The 15661-nt window shown below is 43.6% G+C and overlaps 1 protein-coding gene across 1 annotated transcript in view; it reads right to left on the bottom strand.

The window, feature by feature from the left end:
- Positions 1-11722: 11722 nt before the first annotated feature.
- RFTN1 (raftlin, lipid raft linker 1) overlaps positions 11723-15661 on the bottom strand; it is a 200297-nt gene continuing 196358 nt past the window's right edge. The window contains exon 10 of the mRNA XM_049766141.1: positions 11723-12957. Within this exon, the coding sequence (XP_049622098.1) occupies positions 12610-12957 (348 nt within the window). The 3' untranslated portion in view covers positions 11723-12609. The remainder of the gene's footprint in view (positions 12958-15661) is intronic.

Raw genomic sequence — 15661 nt, 5'->3', positions numbered from 1 at the left:
AAAACAAAAACAAAACAAAACAAAAGAATATTTCAACATGAGAGGGAATATTTTGAGAGAAATTTTTTTCTTGTAGCTATTATTAATTGATAAACTGAGGAAGCTAATAACTGCTTGGGCTAGTCATTGAAATGCTGGTATTTTGGAAAGGTAGATTATTAGTGGGAAAGGTCATACAGATGTTTGGAGAGCCCTTAGGGCTCACTGTAGAGCTACAGATAGGCTTTTCTGTGCATGTGCGTATGCGGGGACAGGTGTTCACATGTGTTTATGTTTTCATGCATATGAGTACTTGAGTCAGTAATTGCCAAATGGTAGCCAATTGTGGGTGCATCTGAGATTGCTTTTTTTGTTTGTTTGAATGGGAGAATAGCAATTATTTTCCTTTCTGGTCATTGCAGATGATCACACACTGATAATTTAACCTGGGAGCTCTTATTTTCATTTGAGTCTAAGTAAAAGAAAAGTAGACTGTGATCTTCAAGAACTAGGGCTAACACTTGTTTTCAGTGTTATGCTTTTTCTTCTAATAACATGCATATTCTTTTTTTTATATCTTTAAGCACCATGATTAAAAACTTATTTGTAGTTGAGTTTTAGTCATAAAAAGTACACCCCCTTTACCTGTGCAACCTTCCTGTCACCAATGCCTCCATCTCCCCCACTTCCTGCCTATCTTATCTTCTCTCACTATCATTGTCATGATAGCTGTTAGTGTAGTTATTTCCTTAACTGCACTCACCACTCTTTGTGGTGAGCTTCATACCATGGGCCAGTCCTAGACCTCATCTCTATTGTCTCTGGGTATTATTAATATACTGTCTTTTACTTTATTTTTTGGTTTGGGGGCCACACCCAGCAGCGCTCAGGTATTACTCCTGGCTCTATGCTCAGAAATCGATCCTGGCAGGCTCATGGGACCATATAGGATGACTTGGATTGAACCTGGGTCCGTCACAGGTCATCTGCATGCAAGGCAAATGCCCTACCACTGTGCTATCGTTTCAACTCTGTCTTTTATTTATCTTAAATTACACAGATACGTAAGACTATTCATGTCTCTCTCCCTCTGATTTATTTTACTCAGCATAATAATTTTCATGTCCTTCCATATATAGTAACATTTCATGACTTCATTTTTCCTGATAGTTGCCATAGAATTCCTTTGTGAATATATACCATAGTTTCTTTAGCCACTCATTTGTTGTCAGGCATCTGGGTTGTTTCCAGATTCTGGCTTGTAAATAATGCTGCAATGAATATAGGTGTGAAAAAGGCATTTTTATATTATGTTTTTAGGTTCCTAGGGTATATCCCTAGGAGTGGTATTGCTGGATCATCTGGAAGCTTGATTTCCTGGTTTTTTTTTTTATGGTTTTTTTTTTTTTGAGGAATCTCCATATTATTTTCCATAAAAGCTGGACAAGATGGCATTTCCATCAACAGTGAATAAGAGTTCCTTTCTCCCCACATCCCCGCCAGCACTGATTGTTCTTGTTCTTTGTGATGTGTGCTAGTCACTGTGGCATGAGATGGTTTCTCATTGTTGTTTTGATTTGCATCTCCCTGATGATTACTCATGTGGAACATTTTTTCATGTGTCTTTTATTATTTGTATTTCTTCTTTGAAGAAGTGTCTGTTCATTTCTTCTCCCCATTTTTTGATGGAGTCAGTACCTTGTATATCTTACATATTAACCCTTATCTGATAGGTATTGGGTTAATAGTTTCTCCCATTCTGTGGGTGGTCTTTGTATCCTAGTCACTATTTCCTCTGAGGTGCAGAAGCTTCTCAGCTTAATATAGTCCCATCTGTTTATCTCTGCTTCCACTTATTTGGACAGTGGTGTTTCCTCCTTGATGATGCCTTTAGTCTCAATGTCATGGAATGTTTTACCTACGTGTTCTTTATTTCCAGGTCTGATATCAAGGTATTAATTAAAGGTCTTTGATATTAAAGGTCTTGATATTAAAGGTCTTTAATCCATTTGAATTTGACTTTTGTGTATGGTGTTAGATGGAGGTCCGAGTTCACTTTTTTGCATAATATGCACATATTTCAGGTCTATGTGGTGTTGGCTTCATTAGTGATGATTCCTACCAATCCACCATCACAGCAGACTTGCACACTCAACAGGTTTTATGCTTAGAAATTCTGGTTTTCCTAGAATTTCCCTAGAAATTCAGTGGTGATTTTGGTCCAGTGTGTCCTGAACTCTTATAAACCAATTAACCTAACTTAGTTTGGTTCATTTCTTCAGTGTGCCCATCTTGTAATTTATGTTTTTCTACACCTGAGCACATCAAACTTTTGTCTATCCCCTTGTTCTTTTAAAATGTTGTAAAAAGTGGGGGGTGGGGGCTGGAGCGACAGCACAACAGTAGGGTGTTTGCCTTGCACACGACCAATACAGAACAGACCCCGGCTTGAATCCCTGCATCTTATGTGGTCCTCCGAGCCTGCCAGGAGCAACTTCTGAGTGTAGAGCCAGTAGTAACCCCTGAGTGTCATCAGGTGTGAACCTCCCTTCCAAAATAATGTAATAAATATTATTGAAACATTAAGAATGAAAGCATAATACTAAAATGCTGAAGCCCTCTTCTCCCCCCGCCCACTCCCTTTCTTAGAATGAGCTTCTCTATAGCTATTGGGGTTGTTTTTAGGATATTTTACAGCATGTTAAACATGTATCCATCTTCAGGCATTTATAGTTGTCCTGTAGGTATAACTTCGATATTTATATTGTTCCCATTTGGGGATGTCACAACAATATTGTAGTAAAATATTTTCTATAATTTTGTGTACAGATTTCTTGTAGAGTTCCTCAAAGCATCTTTTTAATATTAAAATTACTGGTATTATTGTCAAATTGCCCTATAAAGTGCCTAATTAAATATATTCTAATAGATCATGGATTTCCCCACATCTGGCCAGCACTAGGTATTCTAAGCCATTAAATTGTTTTTCCTTAGTTGAGTCATATATATATGGTTTTGGGGTTACACCCGGCAACACTCAGGGGTTACTCCTGGCTCTACACTCAGAAATCGCTCCTGGCAGGCTCGGGGGACCATATGGGATGCTGGGATTTGAACCACCGGTCTTCTACATGCAAGGCAAATGCTCTACCTCCATGCTATCTCTTCAGACCATAAAATATATTTTAAAAATTAATTCCTGATTGCTGTTATCATTTTTCTCCAATATATTTTACAAGCCATTTCTCTTATTGTGAGATTGGTATGCCACATTTGATATCATTTTGATGTCTTGCTTGGTTCTACTTCCTTATAAAGAAAGAGAATGAAGGCTCATGAACAATTTCCCTCAGTTTCTTACTTGCTTTGATTTCTACTTATACCAGAATTTTTAATTTTTGCGTAAATATCTTCTCCTTTCTTTCAGTGATTTTTGTTTTTGTTTTGTTTTGTTTTGTTTTTTTGAGGGGATGACTTCTTATAGCAGTGCTCTATCCCTATGATTCTTGGCTACCAGTCCAGGAGGTTCATTGAGGATATGGTGCTGTTAAGTTCCTGGTGTCAGATACCATGAGGGCCATCCCAGGGGTGCTTTGGAGGCCTCTAGGGCTCTAGGTGCATGAAAATATTTCAAGAGGTCATGTGCTGCTGGAGTCTATTTCATCTCCAGCATCCACCCCAACTTCTGTTCTAGATCCCTGTGTTCTAACCCCTGTATTATCTCCCCAAGTTATTGTTTTTACTGGGGGCTCAGCATTGTTAGGGACCATCAAGGCTATGCCCAGCTATTCAGATCATGTGGTGCCAGGGATTGAGCCTTGGCCCCTGTACGTGCCAGGCATGTACTCTATTCCTTTGAGTTAGCTCAGTCCATTCTCTCTTGACTTTTATGGGTATGTTTTCTTATAATACTTGACTGTCTTTAATCCATTGAGAGATCTGTCTTTTTTCCACATAGCTGTCCATATGGTTCTCCATTTCTCTTATTCCACTTATGAAATATTCCATACTTTCCTCAGTGGTTGAAATGTCTCCTTTTCACATACTAAATTCTGACCTACAGATTTTTCTCTTAAATTTTTACTCTGTTCCAGAAGTCTTTGTGACTGCTTTGGTAATCACACTGTTTTAATTACTTTAACTTGATAGCATATTTTTTTCACCCCCAGAAATTGATATTTATTTTGGTATAAGTATATCTATTGCAAAGTTTAGAACAGTCACTCAAGGGTAACCTAAGCTCAGTGTGGTCTAGACTTTGAGTTGTGCTCAAATGTCAGTTGAACAAGACAACAGAACATGGCACTTAAGTACTTTATCTCATTCAATTTTTCTACAACATGTAGGTGAGGTGAGGTAGAAATACTGTCCCATCCTTTTCTCTGATTCAAAAAAAGTTAAGATTAGGAAAGAGAGAAAAGACAAGAAGGCTTACTTGTTTTGAGAGAGGAATCTTGTAAGCAGAATTTTCTGAAGATTTTGGGCCGAAGTTTTTTATTCTAGCCTTTCTCCTGACTCTGCCCAGTGCTTGGAAAATGATGGTATACAGTGCTGGGGGTTAAACAATGGTCGTCCATACAAGACAAGTGCCTTAACTCCTGTACTCTCTCCCCAGCCCTCGATTATAAATACGGCCAGTAAGTCATATTGGTTAGGTGATTTTCCCAAACAGGCTCATGTGCTAGGGAGCAGAATCCAGATCTATGGGACTTGTTCTTTGCCTCTCTTCTTGGAGGAATTGAACTCCCTTTCTACAGACTCAACTTCACACTTGTTCCCAAATCCCCTCATGAATGTAATATAGACTGATGGATTTTTAAGACAGATAACCAGAATATCCCATCACCAGAATACTCTAGTTGTTAAAAAAAATTATATTTTGTGGTGGGCTCACCTGGAGATGCTCAGGGTTACTTTTGGCTTTGTACTCATTCCTATTCCTTACCATTGAGACCATATGGGATGCTGATCAAATGCAGAGTAAATAAACACCTTTTCTGCTGTACTACTATTGCTCCAGCCCCTCAATTTTTTAGAGCCAATTAGGCTTCTCCAGTTGTTAGAGACTGTAGGAACCTAGAGAGACAAAATAATAAGTGAAGGCCAGAGAAATAATACAGGGGGGTTAGGCAATTGTCTTGCACACAGCCAACTTCGATTGAATCCCTGGTTCCACATATTATTTTCTGAGCACTTCCAAGTGTGATTCCCTGAGCATAGTCCCAGGAATAAGCCGTAAGTACAGACTGGTGTGCCCCCACCCCCAAGAACAGCAACAAACAAAACCAAAGGGTGAGGCTTAAAGGTTCTTTGGCTGCATGCAAGACATGGACTAATGGAAAGAATAGGACTCTAGAACTGCAAATCTCTGTTCTTGTGTGACTCACTCGTCTTCCCTTGCTAACCTACTTGCCTTGTCTGTCTAGAGTTTAGGACTTAAAACCTGTTTCTACCTTTACAATTTCCTGATGGCAAATTGGGCCTCAGAGATGCAGGGAAAGTGAGGCTGACCATTCGGATGAGAAATGACTAAGGCTTGTCTTAACTGTCTGCAAACGTTTGATGAATTGTTGCAGCAACTGTTGTTTGCATCTGTAGCATCAACTGAATCAGAAGAAATTGCCTTGGATGGAAGCAAGGGGAAAGTTTGGGTTGATGAAGAGGACTTTTGGACTATGCTGCTGATTAAATTCTGGAGTTGTAGCCCAAGAGAAAAAGCGGATTCACCATTAATAAGAAATAAAACTGACAACTTTTGCCTACTGGGCCTTCAGGTGGGCTGGTCGGAGACAGGAGCTGAACTGATAGTTCCCCAACTCCTGGGAAAGGAAGAGTTTTAGACAGTTATTAATTCAGCATTTTGTGGATTTAGAAACTTGGTGAGCTTGCAGGTTGTTGTTTTTTCCATGATGCTTTTATTATTCTGTTAGATGAAGAATCAACAAAAAAGAAAGTACCCAGCACTGAAGGGCCCCGAACACTGAGATCATTCAGAAAGTATTTTACTAGACACTCTGATAAGTGAAAGATAACTCTTACCAGTATAGCTCTTTCTTCCTTCCTTCCTCCCTTCCTCCCTCCCTCCCTTTTTTCTTCCTTCCTTCTTTCCTTCCTTCCTTCCTTCCTTCCTCCCTCCCTCCCTCCCTCCCTTTTTTCTTCCTTCCTTCCTTCCTCCCTTTCTCCCTCCCTCCCTCCCTCCCTCCCTCCCTTTTTCTTCCTTCCTTTCTCCCTTCCTCTCCCTCCCTCCCTTTTTCTTCCTTCCTTCCATTCTTCCTTTTCTTTCTTTCTTTCTTTCTTTCTTTCTTTCTTTCTTTCTTTCTTTCTTTCTTTCTTTCTTTCTTTCTTTCTTTCTTTCTTTCTTTCTTTCTTTCTTATTTCTTTCTCTTTATTTCTTCCTTCTTTCTTCTCTCTCCCTCCCTCCCTCTCTCTCTCTCTCTCTCTCTCTCTCTCTCTCTCTCTCTCTCTCTCTCTCTCTCTCTCTGTTCAGAGTAGCAGAAAAAATCCAAAGTTTCAACTGAATTAAAAACTAATGAACAATACATTTACAGGGTAAAAACTACTCTCATCAATAACATTCATTTTGTTTGCTTGCTTTGGGGCCATATTGGGCAATGCCCAGAGGTTCCACCCTAGCTTGCTTTGGGATCGTCCTGTGGTGTTCAGGGGAACATCCAACATTCCCATATTGCAAAGCTTGTACTCTAGTTCTTTGAGCCAAGTTATCAGTCCCAATGATGTGGTATATTTTAAAACCACCTTTGGGGCTGGAGGAATTTCTTCATCCCCATTTTCATGACAAACTGTCAGCTATGTCTGTAAGTGCCAGCAGTGCCATTAGAAAAATCACTCAGTTGGGGCACAGAGATGGCACAAGGATCAAAATTTGATCCCTGGCACAAATGCCCCATATTACCATGATGGCCCTGGGGGTTCCTAGAAACAATGGAATAGAGAGAGAGAGATGGGGGAAGGAAGGGAGAGCTGTAGGAAGGGTGACAGTGAAGAAGAAAGGAAGGAAAAGAGAATGGTGAAGGAGAGGAGGAGGGAGGAAGGAAGGAAGGAAAAAAGAGAAAAAAGGAAGAAATAAAGGGAAGAGAGAAAAAGAGGAAGGGCAGAGAAAAACTGCAGGAAAAGAGGGAGGGCAGAAATAAAGAGGAAAAGAGAAAACTGATTTAGCCAAGTTGTGCCCCTCAGACCCGAGAAGACAGTTTCCTTTGTACCATCTATTCCACTAGTGTACAAATTTCCCATTCAGCTCACACTGGCCTGGCAGCTTAACTGCATTCCTGCTTTTTCTCTGGGCTCTCAGCATATGCATCTTGCTTAGAAGCAGAGGCCTTTTTGCATATATCAATTCATTTTATTCTCACCACAGAGGAGTTAAGCAACTTGTTGAAACCTCACAGCAGCCAGGACTTTTAGCCTCTGTCCAGACCCAAGGACTGTCTTCCTGTATACTATTCACATCAGTGCTCATATCTTGGTGCTCCCTGCAAAATCTGACTCTGCAAAAGTCTTCTTCCTTCTTCCAGCTCCCTCTCCATAGCCTCTGCCTTCAGGACTCCAGGTTTCTCTAACATAGCAACTCTCCTGGAATGCCTCAATTGTGCTGTAAGGGTGCCAGAAAGGGTGTGTCTCCCCATATCTAACAGAGGAGCCTAGAAACCATCTGTTCTCTGGGGGCCTCTGCAGAGTAGAGGTGGGTGGGGATGGGGGTGCCACAGTGTCCGGTGAGCCAGAGTCAGCCTAGCTGTCTGCAACCAGCATGATTGTATCACCAGGAATCTGCCGGAAATGATCAATATCAGCAGGAAATCCTGACATCCCAGACACGTCCCATCCAGCACATCTCTATTTCTTGTTCTGGTGACAGCTACCTTGGAAACCTCAGCCAAAGGCGTGGGGAGAGAGATATCTGGTCCACAGGCTCATGTCCCTTGGCCTCCCTTCCCTATTCAAAGCTCCCAGGGGCAGGTTCAGGAAAGCCAGACTCCCCTGGGAGCAGGCTTCCACCCTTCTGGAAGGTTACAGAACAGGCAGCGAGCTAATCGGCAGTGGCCAGCCACCCTGTCCTGTTCATGTACCAGTGGTTCTCAAACGTTTTAAACAGGGGGCCAGATCACTGTACTGTTGGAGGATCTTTTGTTTAGTAAAAACAAAAGCTATGAAACAATACCTATGCACACTGCATATATCTTATTTTGTTGTTGTTGTGTTGTATTTTATTTTGTTTTTATGTTTTTGGGTCACACCCAGCAGCACTCAGGGGATACTCCTGGCTCTATGCTCAGAAATTGCTCCTAGCAGGCTCGGGGGGCCATATGGAACACAGGGATTTGAACCACTGTCCTTCTGAATGCAAAGCAAATGCCCTTCCTTTATGCTATCTCTCTGGCCTCCATATATCTTATTTTGAAGTGAAGAAACAAATCAGGAATGTATACAATATGTGGCCTGCAGGCCTTAGTTTGAGGACCACTGATAGCTTCTAGCATTCCAGAAAAGAAGCTGGAAACAGGTGGGTTTGGGGGGCACCTGCTACATTCCCTCTCCCCATTCCCCTCTTCACCCTTTCATGATGTCACCTTTAGCCTCAACTGTTGTCCTTGACCTGCTTGATGCCTAGATGCCTCAGCAGAGACCACTGACAAGGTCAGGGTCTGCCTTGAGCTCACTGGGTCAATGTATTCCTGCCAACTAGCAGTGCCACCTTGGAGAGCAAATCCTCAAAGGCTCTTGTGTAGGCCAGGCCTTGCTTGACATGTTTAGATCTGAGGACAGATAAATTCTGCTTCCTGAAAAACAAATTAGAATATCTTCTACTGTTTTCTTAAAGTTAGTCCCTTCAAGTCTGACTACTCTATTCACCGTATGACCAATTTGGAGATGGGGTAAAATTCAGTCTAGTGTTGGACTCTGTTTGCATCACTCTCTCGAATCCAAGAATAAATAAATGGAGACTTCATGGAGATGGGTTGTGTCTGTGTAGGAAGGTCTGGAGTAACTGCAGTAACTGCTGAACTGTCACATCCCAACAGCCTTATGCAAGAGCTGAGTGACTGCAGTTGTTCCAATTGAAAGCCTGTGTCAGGGGAGTGAGAATGGAGAAAGGACTGCAGGTCTGGGAGTGCTGTCCTCGAGGCTAAGAAGGAGTAATAATAATATGCTTGTCCCAGCCACTTGGCCTGGAGAGGCTGCAGGACACAGTCTCTGTCACTTGTGGTGCCTAGTAACATTATTGATTCTTTTTTTGGGGGGGGGGGCACCCAATGATGCTCAGGGGTTACTCCTGGCTACGCACTCAATTGTTCTTGGCTTGGGGGACCATATGGGATGCCGGGAGACCGAACCGTGGTCTGTCCTAGGTTAGCGCGTTCAAGCAGATGTCCTACCACTTGTGCCACTGCTCCAGTCCCAACATTATTAGAACTTAGCCCAGTTTTTGATGGGGGTTTGTGGATGCTGTCCAAGAGGTAATCGGGGACTCATGGGCAGGTGATTCAATGAAGATGTGGTACTATTTCATCCTGACATGCTGGTGATCCCCAGGTTACCCCAGTGCTGCTTGGGGACCTTCCAGGACCATCCCAGCAGTGTCAAAATGGTGGCTTCCAGATGCTGAAGAAATGTTGGCAGCATGCAAGTCATGGACCTTAAACCCTGTACTATCTCTGATGATACCTTAGCACATGTCTTATGCGTCCTTGAAAGCAGCTGTGGAAGAGGTACCATTGACTCCTTCTATGGTGTGAAGTTTGTATTCACAAAAGCAGAGGTTGCCTAGGGTGGTTGTGCCCTGATGAGTTTTCCACCCGGCAATGTCTTGTTCTGAATGGGCTACCCTTCACCACCTGTTTCAGGCTAAACAGGAGTTTGGCTTCATTAATGTGGTGTCCCCAACCTCCTTCAGTATTAACGTGGACCTAGTCATCATAGGTGGGGCAGAGAGCAGCTCATTTCTCAAGCAGCTTTGGAAAGAACTTGTCCCCTCACTCTGCTGGCTCACAACTCTGGAGGACAAAAACATGTCCTGAAGTCTCCTAGCTGAAGGGTGTGGTTTAGGCCTTTCTGTGGAGGGGCAGTTCCTGTCCCTGGGAGAGAACCACCCCATCTAAAAACTTCCTTCTGTAAATAGATGATCTGAAGAATCCCCAGAGGTACCCTTCATGGCTTCGGAGAGAGTGCACTTAACCTCTTCACAGGAATATCCAACCTGTCAGGACATGTGATGGTATCAATAGGTCACATAGTTGTGACATCTTCATTTTCAGGGAAGACTAACCGCCATAGGCACACACACCTCTGGCCAAATGCTCTGAGCCATCTGCTCTTTCTTCAGGCTGAAAAAGATGAACACTGGCTTTATCCCAGACTACTGCTAACATATTTTTTATAGTTAGGATCTTAGGCGATATGGGCTAAGAGATACTATTTTTATTGAATTCAAATTGGGCCTGACAGCTATGCAGGTTGGCAGAAAAGATCATTTTGAAATGTCTTCTCTTCGGACAGAGATTTTCAGGCAAGCTCTGTCAGTGATGTTTGCTCAAAACACAAGAGTGAAACTGATGATAATACAGTGGATATTATATGGTTCCCTAAGCCCTGCAGGAGTGATTCTTGAGTGCAGAGTCAGGAGTAAGCCCTAAGCACAGCTGGGTATGTCCCCAAAATGAAAAACAAACCAATCAAAAAAAGGGGGGCAGGAGGAACAGACCTTATGTATAAGTGGCCATCCTAGAAATTCAGTTCTATTCTCTTATATGCATACTGGATGTGTTTTATTCCAGCAAACTTACTGAGAAAAGGCTTGTCTCATTAAAGCCTAGATTCTAAAGCCAAGAAACATGCTTAGAAATGGAAATAAGAGTTATTGCTTTATGATTTTTTTGTTTGTTTGTTTGTTTTGGGGGGGCTACAGGGGTTACTATTGGCTCTATACTTAGGAATTTCTCCTGGCAGTATTCAGGGCACCATATTGGATGCTGGGGATGAAACCAGGGTCAACCACATTCAAGGTAAGTGCCCTACTTGTACTATTGTGCCATCTTCTACTGCTTTACTTTTTAAAATAGGGGTCATACCTAGCAGTGCAGGGGAAACCTGGACCTCTCTTAGTAGTGCTGAGCCTGATTCAGCAAACAGGGTAAGAGGGGTACATAAGAGTGAAGATGATACTGCAGACAGAGCTGGAAGGTGGCTATGTAAGGCCCAATGTGAGACTCAGTGCTTGCACTTGCCCAGCATGTGCTCTAGTTTTCTCACCCTTTTTGCTTTTTAAAGTTATCTCTACCTCCCCAGGCAAGGGGAAGCAGTCTCTTCTAACTCCTGGTGGCATCTGAATTCTAGTTCCTATCTCTTTTTTATGAGAAAACACAGAAAAGGCTTAGATATCACTTCCCAAAATGTGGTAAACTACAGGCTTGAGACTAGGGTACATGTCTTGCATACAGTTGATTCGGGTTCAATCCCCAGTCCTCAATATGATCCTCTGAGCACTGCCAGGAATGATCCATGATTTTAGAGCCAGGAGTAAGCTTGGGGTATAGCAGGGTGTGGCCCCCACCAACCCTCCCCCTTCAAAAGCAAACAAAATGTGGTGAATTTCTGTTCTTCGAACTTATGCTGCCAGGAATTAGAAACTTAGAAGGAAATTTAAAAAGTGGACAGAACAGATGGGGTCAAGTTCTTTGGGCACTGGGTAAAGACTTTGCTTCATGATACAATAAATACTAGGATGCACTTAACTCATAGATGATTTATTGCTTTAAGTAACTAAACAAGAGAAGAGACAGGCTTGTTTTGGTCTAGAAGACAATCGATTCTCTCGCTAGGGCTTGCCAGGTTGCATCTACTTAAAGCCTGAACAATACTTTCTGGACAATAGAAACACGTGAGAGCATACATGGGTGACAACTTGGCCAATGACACACGGATTAAAATAGCACACAACAGGGACTCCCCAACATCCGGGTCTTCCCCAAACGACAGAAAAAGAACGTGTTCATATGATGTGTTCATATGTGAATACAAAACGTTTAAAAACTTTTTGGCATGAAGACTAACACAATACTTTCTTGGACTTTCTGCAAAGAAGCAGGTGCACAGACAGAATTACCTCTTTACTTCCCGATTATCCCTAAGTTTCTAGGGGGAACATTTTGAGAAAAGCCAAAGGTGGGGCATTCTCCTCCCCCGTGTCACTTTCTTTGCCAAAGCAGCAGGGTCTGAGGGATTTCCATAGACAGCAGCTGGAGAGGGTCAAGGGGGATTGACACCCATCCCAACGGGAGCCAAGAACCAATTCACTTGGTTCGTAGCCTGGGAGACCCAGGGATTAGCCTGGGATGCTCCCCTGGGGTGGAAACAGGCACTGGTTGGTCCAAACCCTTCCATGAGTGGGGCCAGGCCTGAGGTCTGGAAGGACTCATCCCACCTCTTTTATTCAAACACCGGGGTACCACGACACATGTGGATGGATGTGTGCAGACCAACACAGTGAGGGATCCGGTGAGCGCACAAGGAGAGGTGAAGCCAAGCCAAAGGGTAACACATGACATTTAAGACACCCCACCCGCCAAGCTGGTTGTGGTGGGCTAGGGCCTCAGTGTGACCATGGATTCCACAGATTCAGTTGTCTTTCTCGGGAACCGGCTCCACAGCCTCATCTACTGGGCCTCCCTCGCTGGCTTCCTCTCCACAGTCAGGCCCTGAGCTGCCTGAAGGACCATTCTGCATGGCCTCGTCTTCTCCCTTTTCTTCCTGGACCTCCCCTGCTTGGCCTCTCAGCTCCTCAGTGGCTATGTCCTCCTGTGTCTGGCCTGCTATGCAGTTTCCCATGCCTTCAGCTTTGGAAAATGGCTCTTCTAGATTCTTCTCATTCTCTTCTGCTTGCCACTTGTCCCTGGCAAGGTACTTGCTTTTGGATTTTCGCATCTGCCGGTTGTGCATTTCTTCCCGGGAGAATCGCCACTGGAACTAGAAATGGGAGAGGGGAGGATTAAAATATGCAGCCCCACTACAACCCCGTGAATGGAACCTGGGGCCTGACCTTCCCAAGAACGTGGACTCAGCTACTCATGTCCTTTACTGGCCCAGAGTGTAGACTACTAGGCATGGGTTAACACTCTCCTCTGACTGAGCTACAGGGCCCAGTTATGGGGGTAGGAGCTGCACCATGGGGTCTCACGTCAGGCCATGACAGCCATGGGGCCCACCCAGCCTTCTGAGTGTCTTTTCATCTCAGCACGGTCAAATTCCCTTCTTCAGGACCCCTACTCCCAGGTGGGTGCCATGGACTCCTCTTGTTCCAGCCCAGAGTTAGTCAAGGTAAGCATGCAGCTAGGGCTATTTCACAGCCCACTTCCTCTAGACAATCTTGCTTCTTCCTTTCCCCCACAATGTGCCTTTTATACTCTCCTCATAAATGCCCTAGCCAGGCAGAAGCTGGAACCAAATGCTTCCCCACATGCCAAGAAAGCCCACCTAGGATCACGGTGATCCTGGAATGCCCAGTCTGCCTTCAGTCATGATGCTACTAGAACAGTGACTATAAGCAGGAAGATTCAGACCACTGGCAGACACCATCTCTGAAATCTCTCCAATAAGCCAGTGTTCACAAGCAATGCACTCTATTATTCAAGAACTGTTCCATGTTGCATCCTGCTCTAGCATTCAGGGATCCATCGTTGTGTACCCTGATACTCTCTCACATCCAGTCAGCAACAGGAGTCCTAGAGCCCAACTAATATCAGCCTAGATACCAATTGTATATCAAGGCATGCTCCCTAACTGATTTTGGATTATCTGGACTCCAGCACTAAGTCATTGTGGGCTGATCCTGACATAAGTGTTTGGAAAACTATGTGAATCAGACCCTGAGTGAGATGACCCTTATGTGATTAATTAGATCGCATGTGGATTGATTAAACTGTGTGAAGTAATATAAGCAATAATAAAGGGGAGATACGTAGCCATGTGGAATCCTTATTTAGTACATTGCTTACTATAACTGGGAAGGGTTAACTGGAATTTAAATCAAGGGAATTATTTTTTTCCTTTAAAGGTCAACTAAAAAACCCACAAGGCTCTGCAGGCTACAGGGCAGAAGCTATAATTATCAGTTTTCTCAGATATATGTGAACTTATATGAGGAACATGGGTATGTATGATTCAACCAGGATCCAGGCATATGGCTGGGGATGGATTTGACCATGAGCCATGGATGCCAAGCTCTGCCTTAGAGGGTGTGGTCAGATGTGGCTCAGTGACCCACTGCTACAATTATCCTTATGGAATAGTTCTGTGACTATAACAGTCTCACTGTGATGTGTGTGCGCATAACATAAATGCTGCATGCACATTCTGTCAGACAGGGATGGTTTTGTCCCATGGACCTGTGGATCCAGCACCATGCCTGACCTGGAGCATCTGTAGAAGGGCAGAGCTAAGCAGTCCAGCCTAAATCCTGGTGACACTGAAATTTGGGGTGGCAATAAGATTTGGGGTGAATTAGTCCTATCTCAGAGTCAAAGCAGGCTCCACATTTATAGAGGAATCCACACCCATACCTTCCACTTGATTTCCAAAAAGAGAGATGCACATAAGGAATAAACAGCAATATTTGAAGTCCTGCTAAAACAGTGGCTTGTGTGAACCTCAATCCAGGGGAGGCTGGAGGTGGATGTGGGTAGGCTTGGGTGGAGGTTATCTGAATACCTGGAATGAATCTGGGTCAATCAGCTTGAGATGTGGAAAGATAAGGGGTATGAAAAAAAATCCTGGATGATACAGTTGGGTCCCTGAGCTGAGGAAGGGAGCATATCCTGTAGGTGAACAACTCAGGATGAATCAGTCTTTGCTGCTTTCCAAAGAGGACCCCCAAATCCTCCTGAACAAAACGACGAGAAAGGAACATAATGACCTTTGCCTGGGCGAGTCCATACTTGGTGGGGGAATTTGAGTCTTCAGGACTCAATGGCATACTAATGGCAGAGCCACGGGACACATTATTGGGGACTCCCCAGCAGCCACAAAATCTTCAAGATGTGAAGAGTCAATTGTGGTAGGCACAGAGAGTGAGATAGCCCCAGATGGCACTAAGGGGAAATCCAGAGTCTGCCTCATCGGGTAGCTCAGTGACCAAACTGCACAGACCCACTACAATTGTTTCTTTCCATGCTAGGCATACCGTACCCCACAGCTTCAACAAACATACGCTTAACACTTAAATTTTAGCTCTTCTTTAGGAGCCTTCTGCTCTGCCAATATCCTGCTTGGCTGGAGTTGGGAGCCCTTGAGCCTGCAGGCACATCAGTGGAAAACGATTTATTAAGGCTTTGTACCTTGTGACTAATTCTGGGTGTTGTGCTAGGAAACACTCAAATGACATGATGCATGTTTGTAGAAATCTGCCACCTCTGCAGTTTTCAGGGGACAGAACATCTATTTCTGCAAAGCAAGCATCAGCCTCAAACATTCATAGGAGTCCAAGACAGAACACGTCCTGCTTCTACTTTTTGGGGTCAAGACCAGGACATGAGACTAGTCCATTAAAGAAGAAACAAAGGAGCATAGTGCATGCTAAGGTTAACACGGAAGATGGTGGGCCGGAGAGACAGTACAGTGGGTAGAGCACTTGTTTTGCAGATGGTCAATACTGATTTGAATCTCACATTAGGAT

This window comes from Suncus etruscus, chromosome 20 (assembly GCF_024139225.1).
Source record: "Suncus etruscus isolate mSunEtr1 chromosome 20, mSunEtr1.pri.cur, whole genome shotgun sequence".
Lineage (NCBI taxonomy): Eukaryota > Metazoa > Chordata > Mammalia > Eulipotyphla > Soricidae > Suncus > Suncus etruscus.
This window is presented reverse-complemented; position numbering and strand designations above follow the sequence as displayed.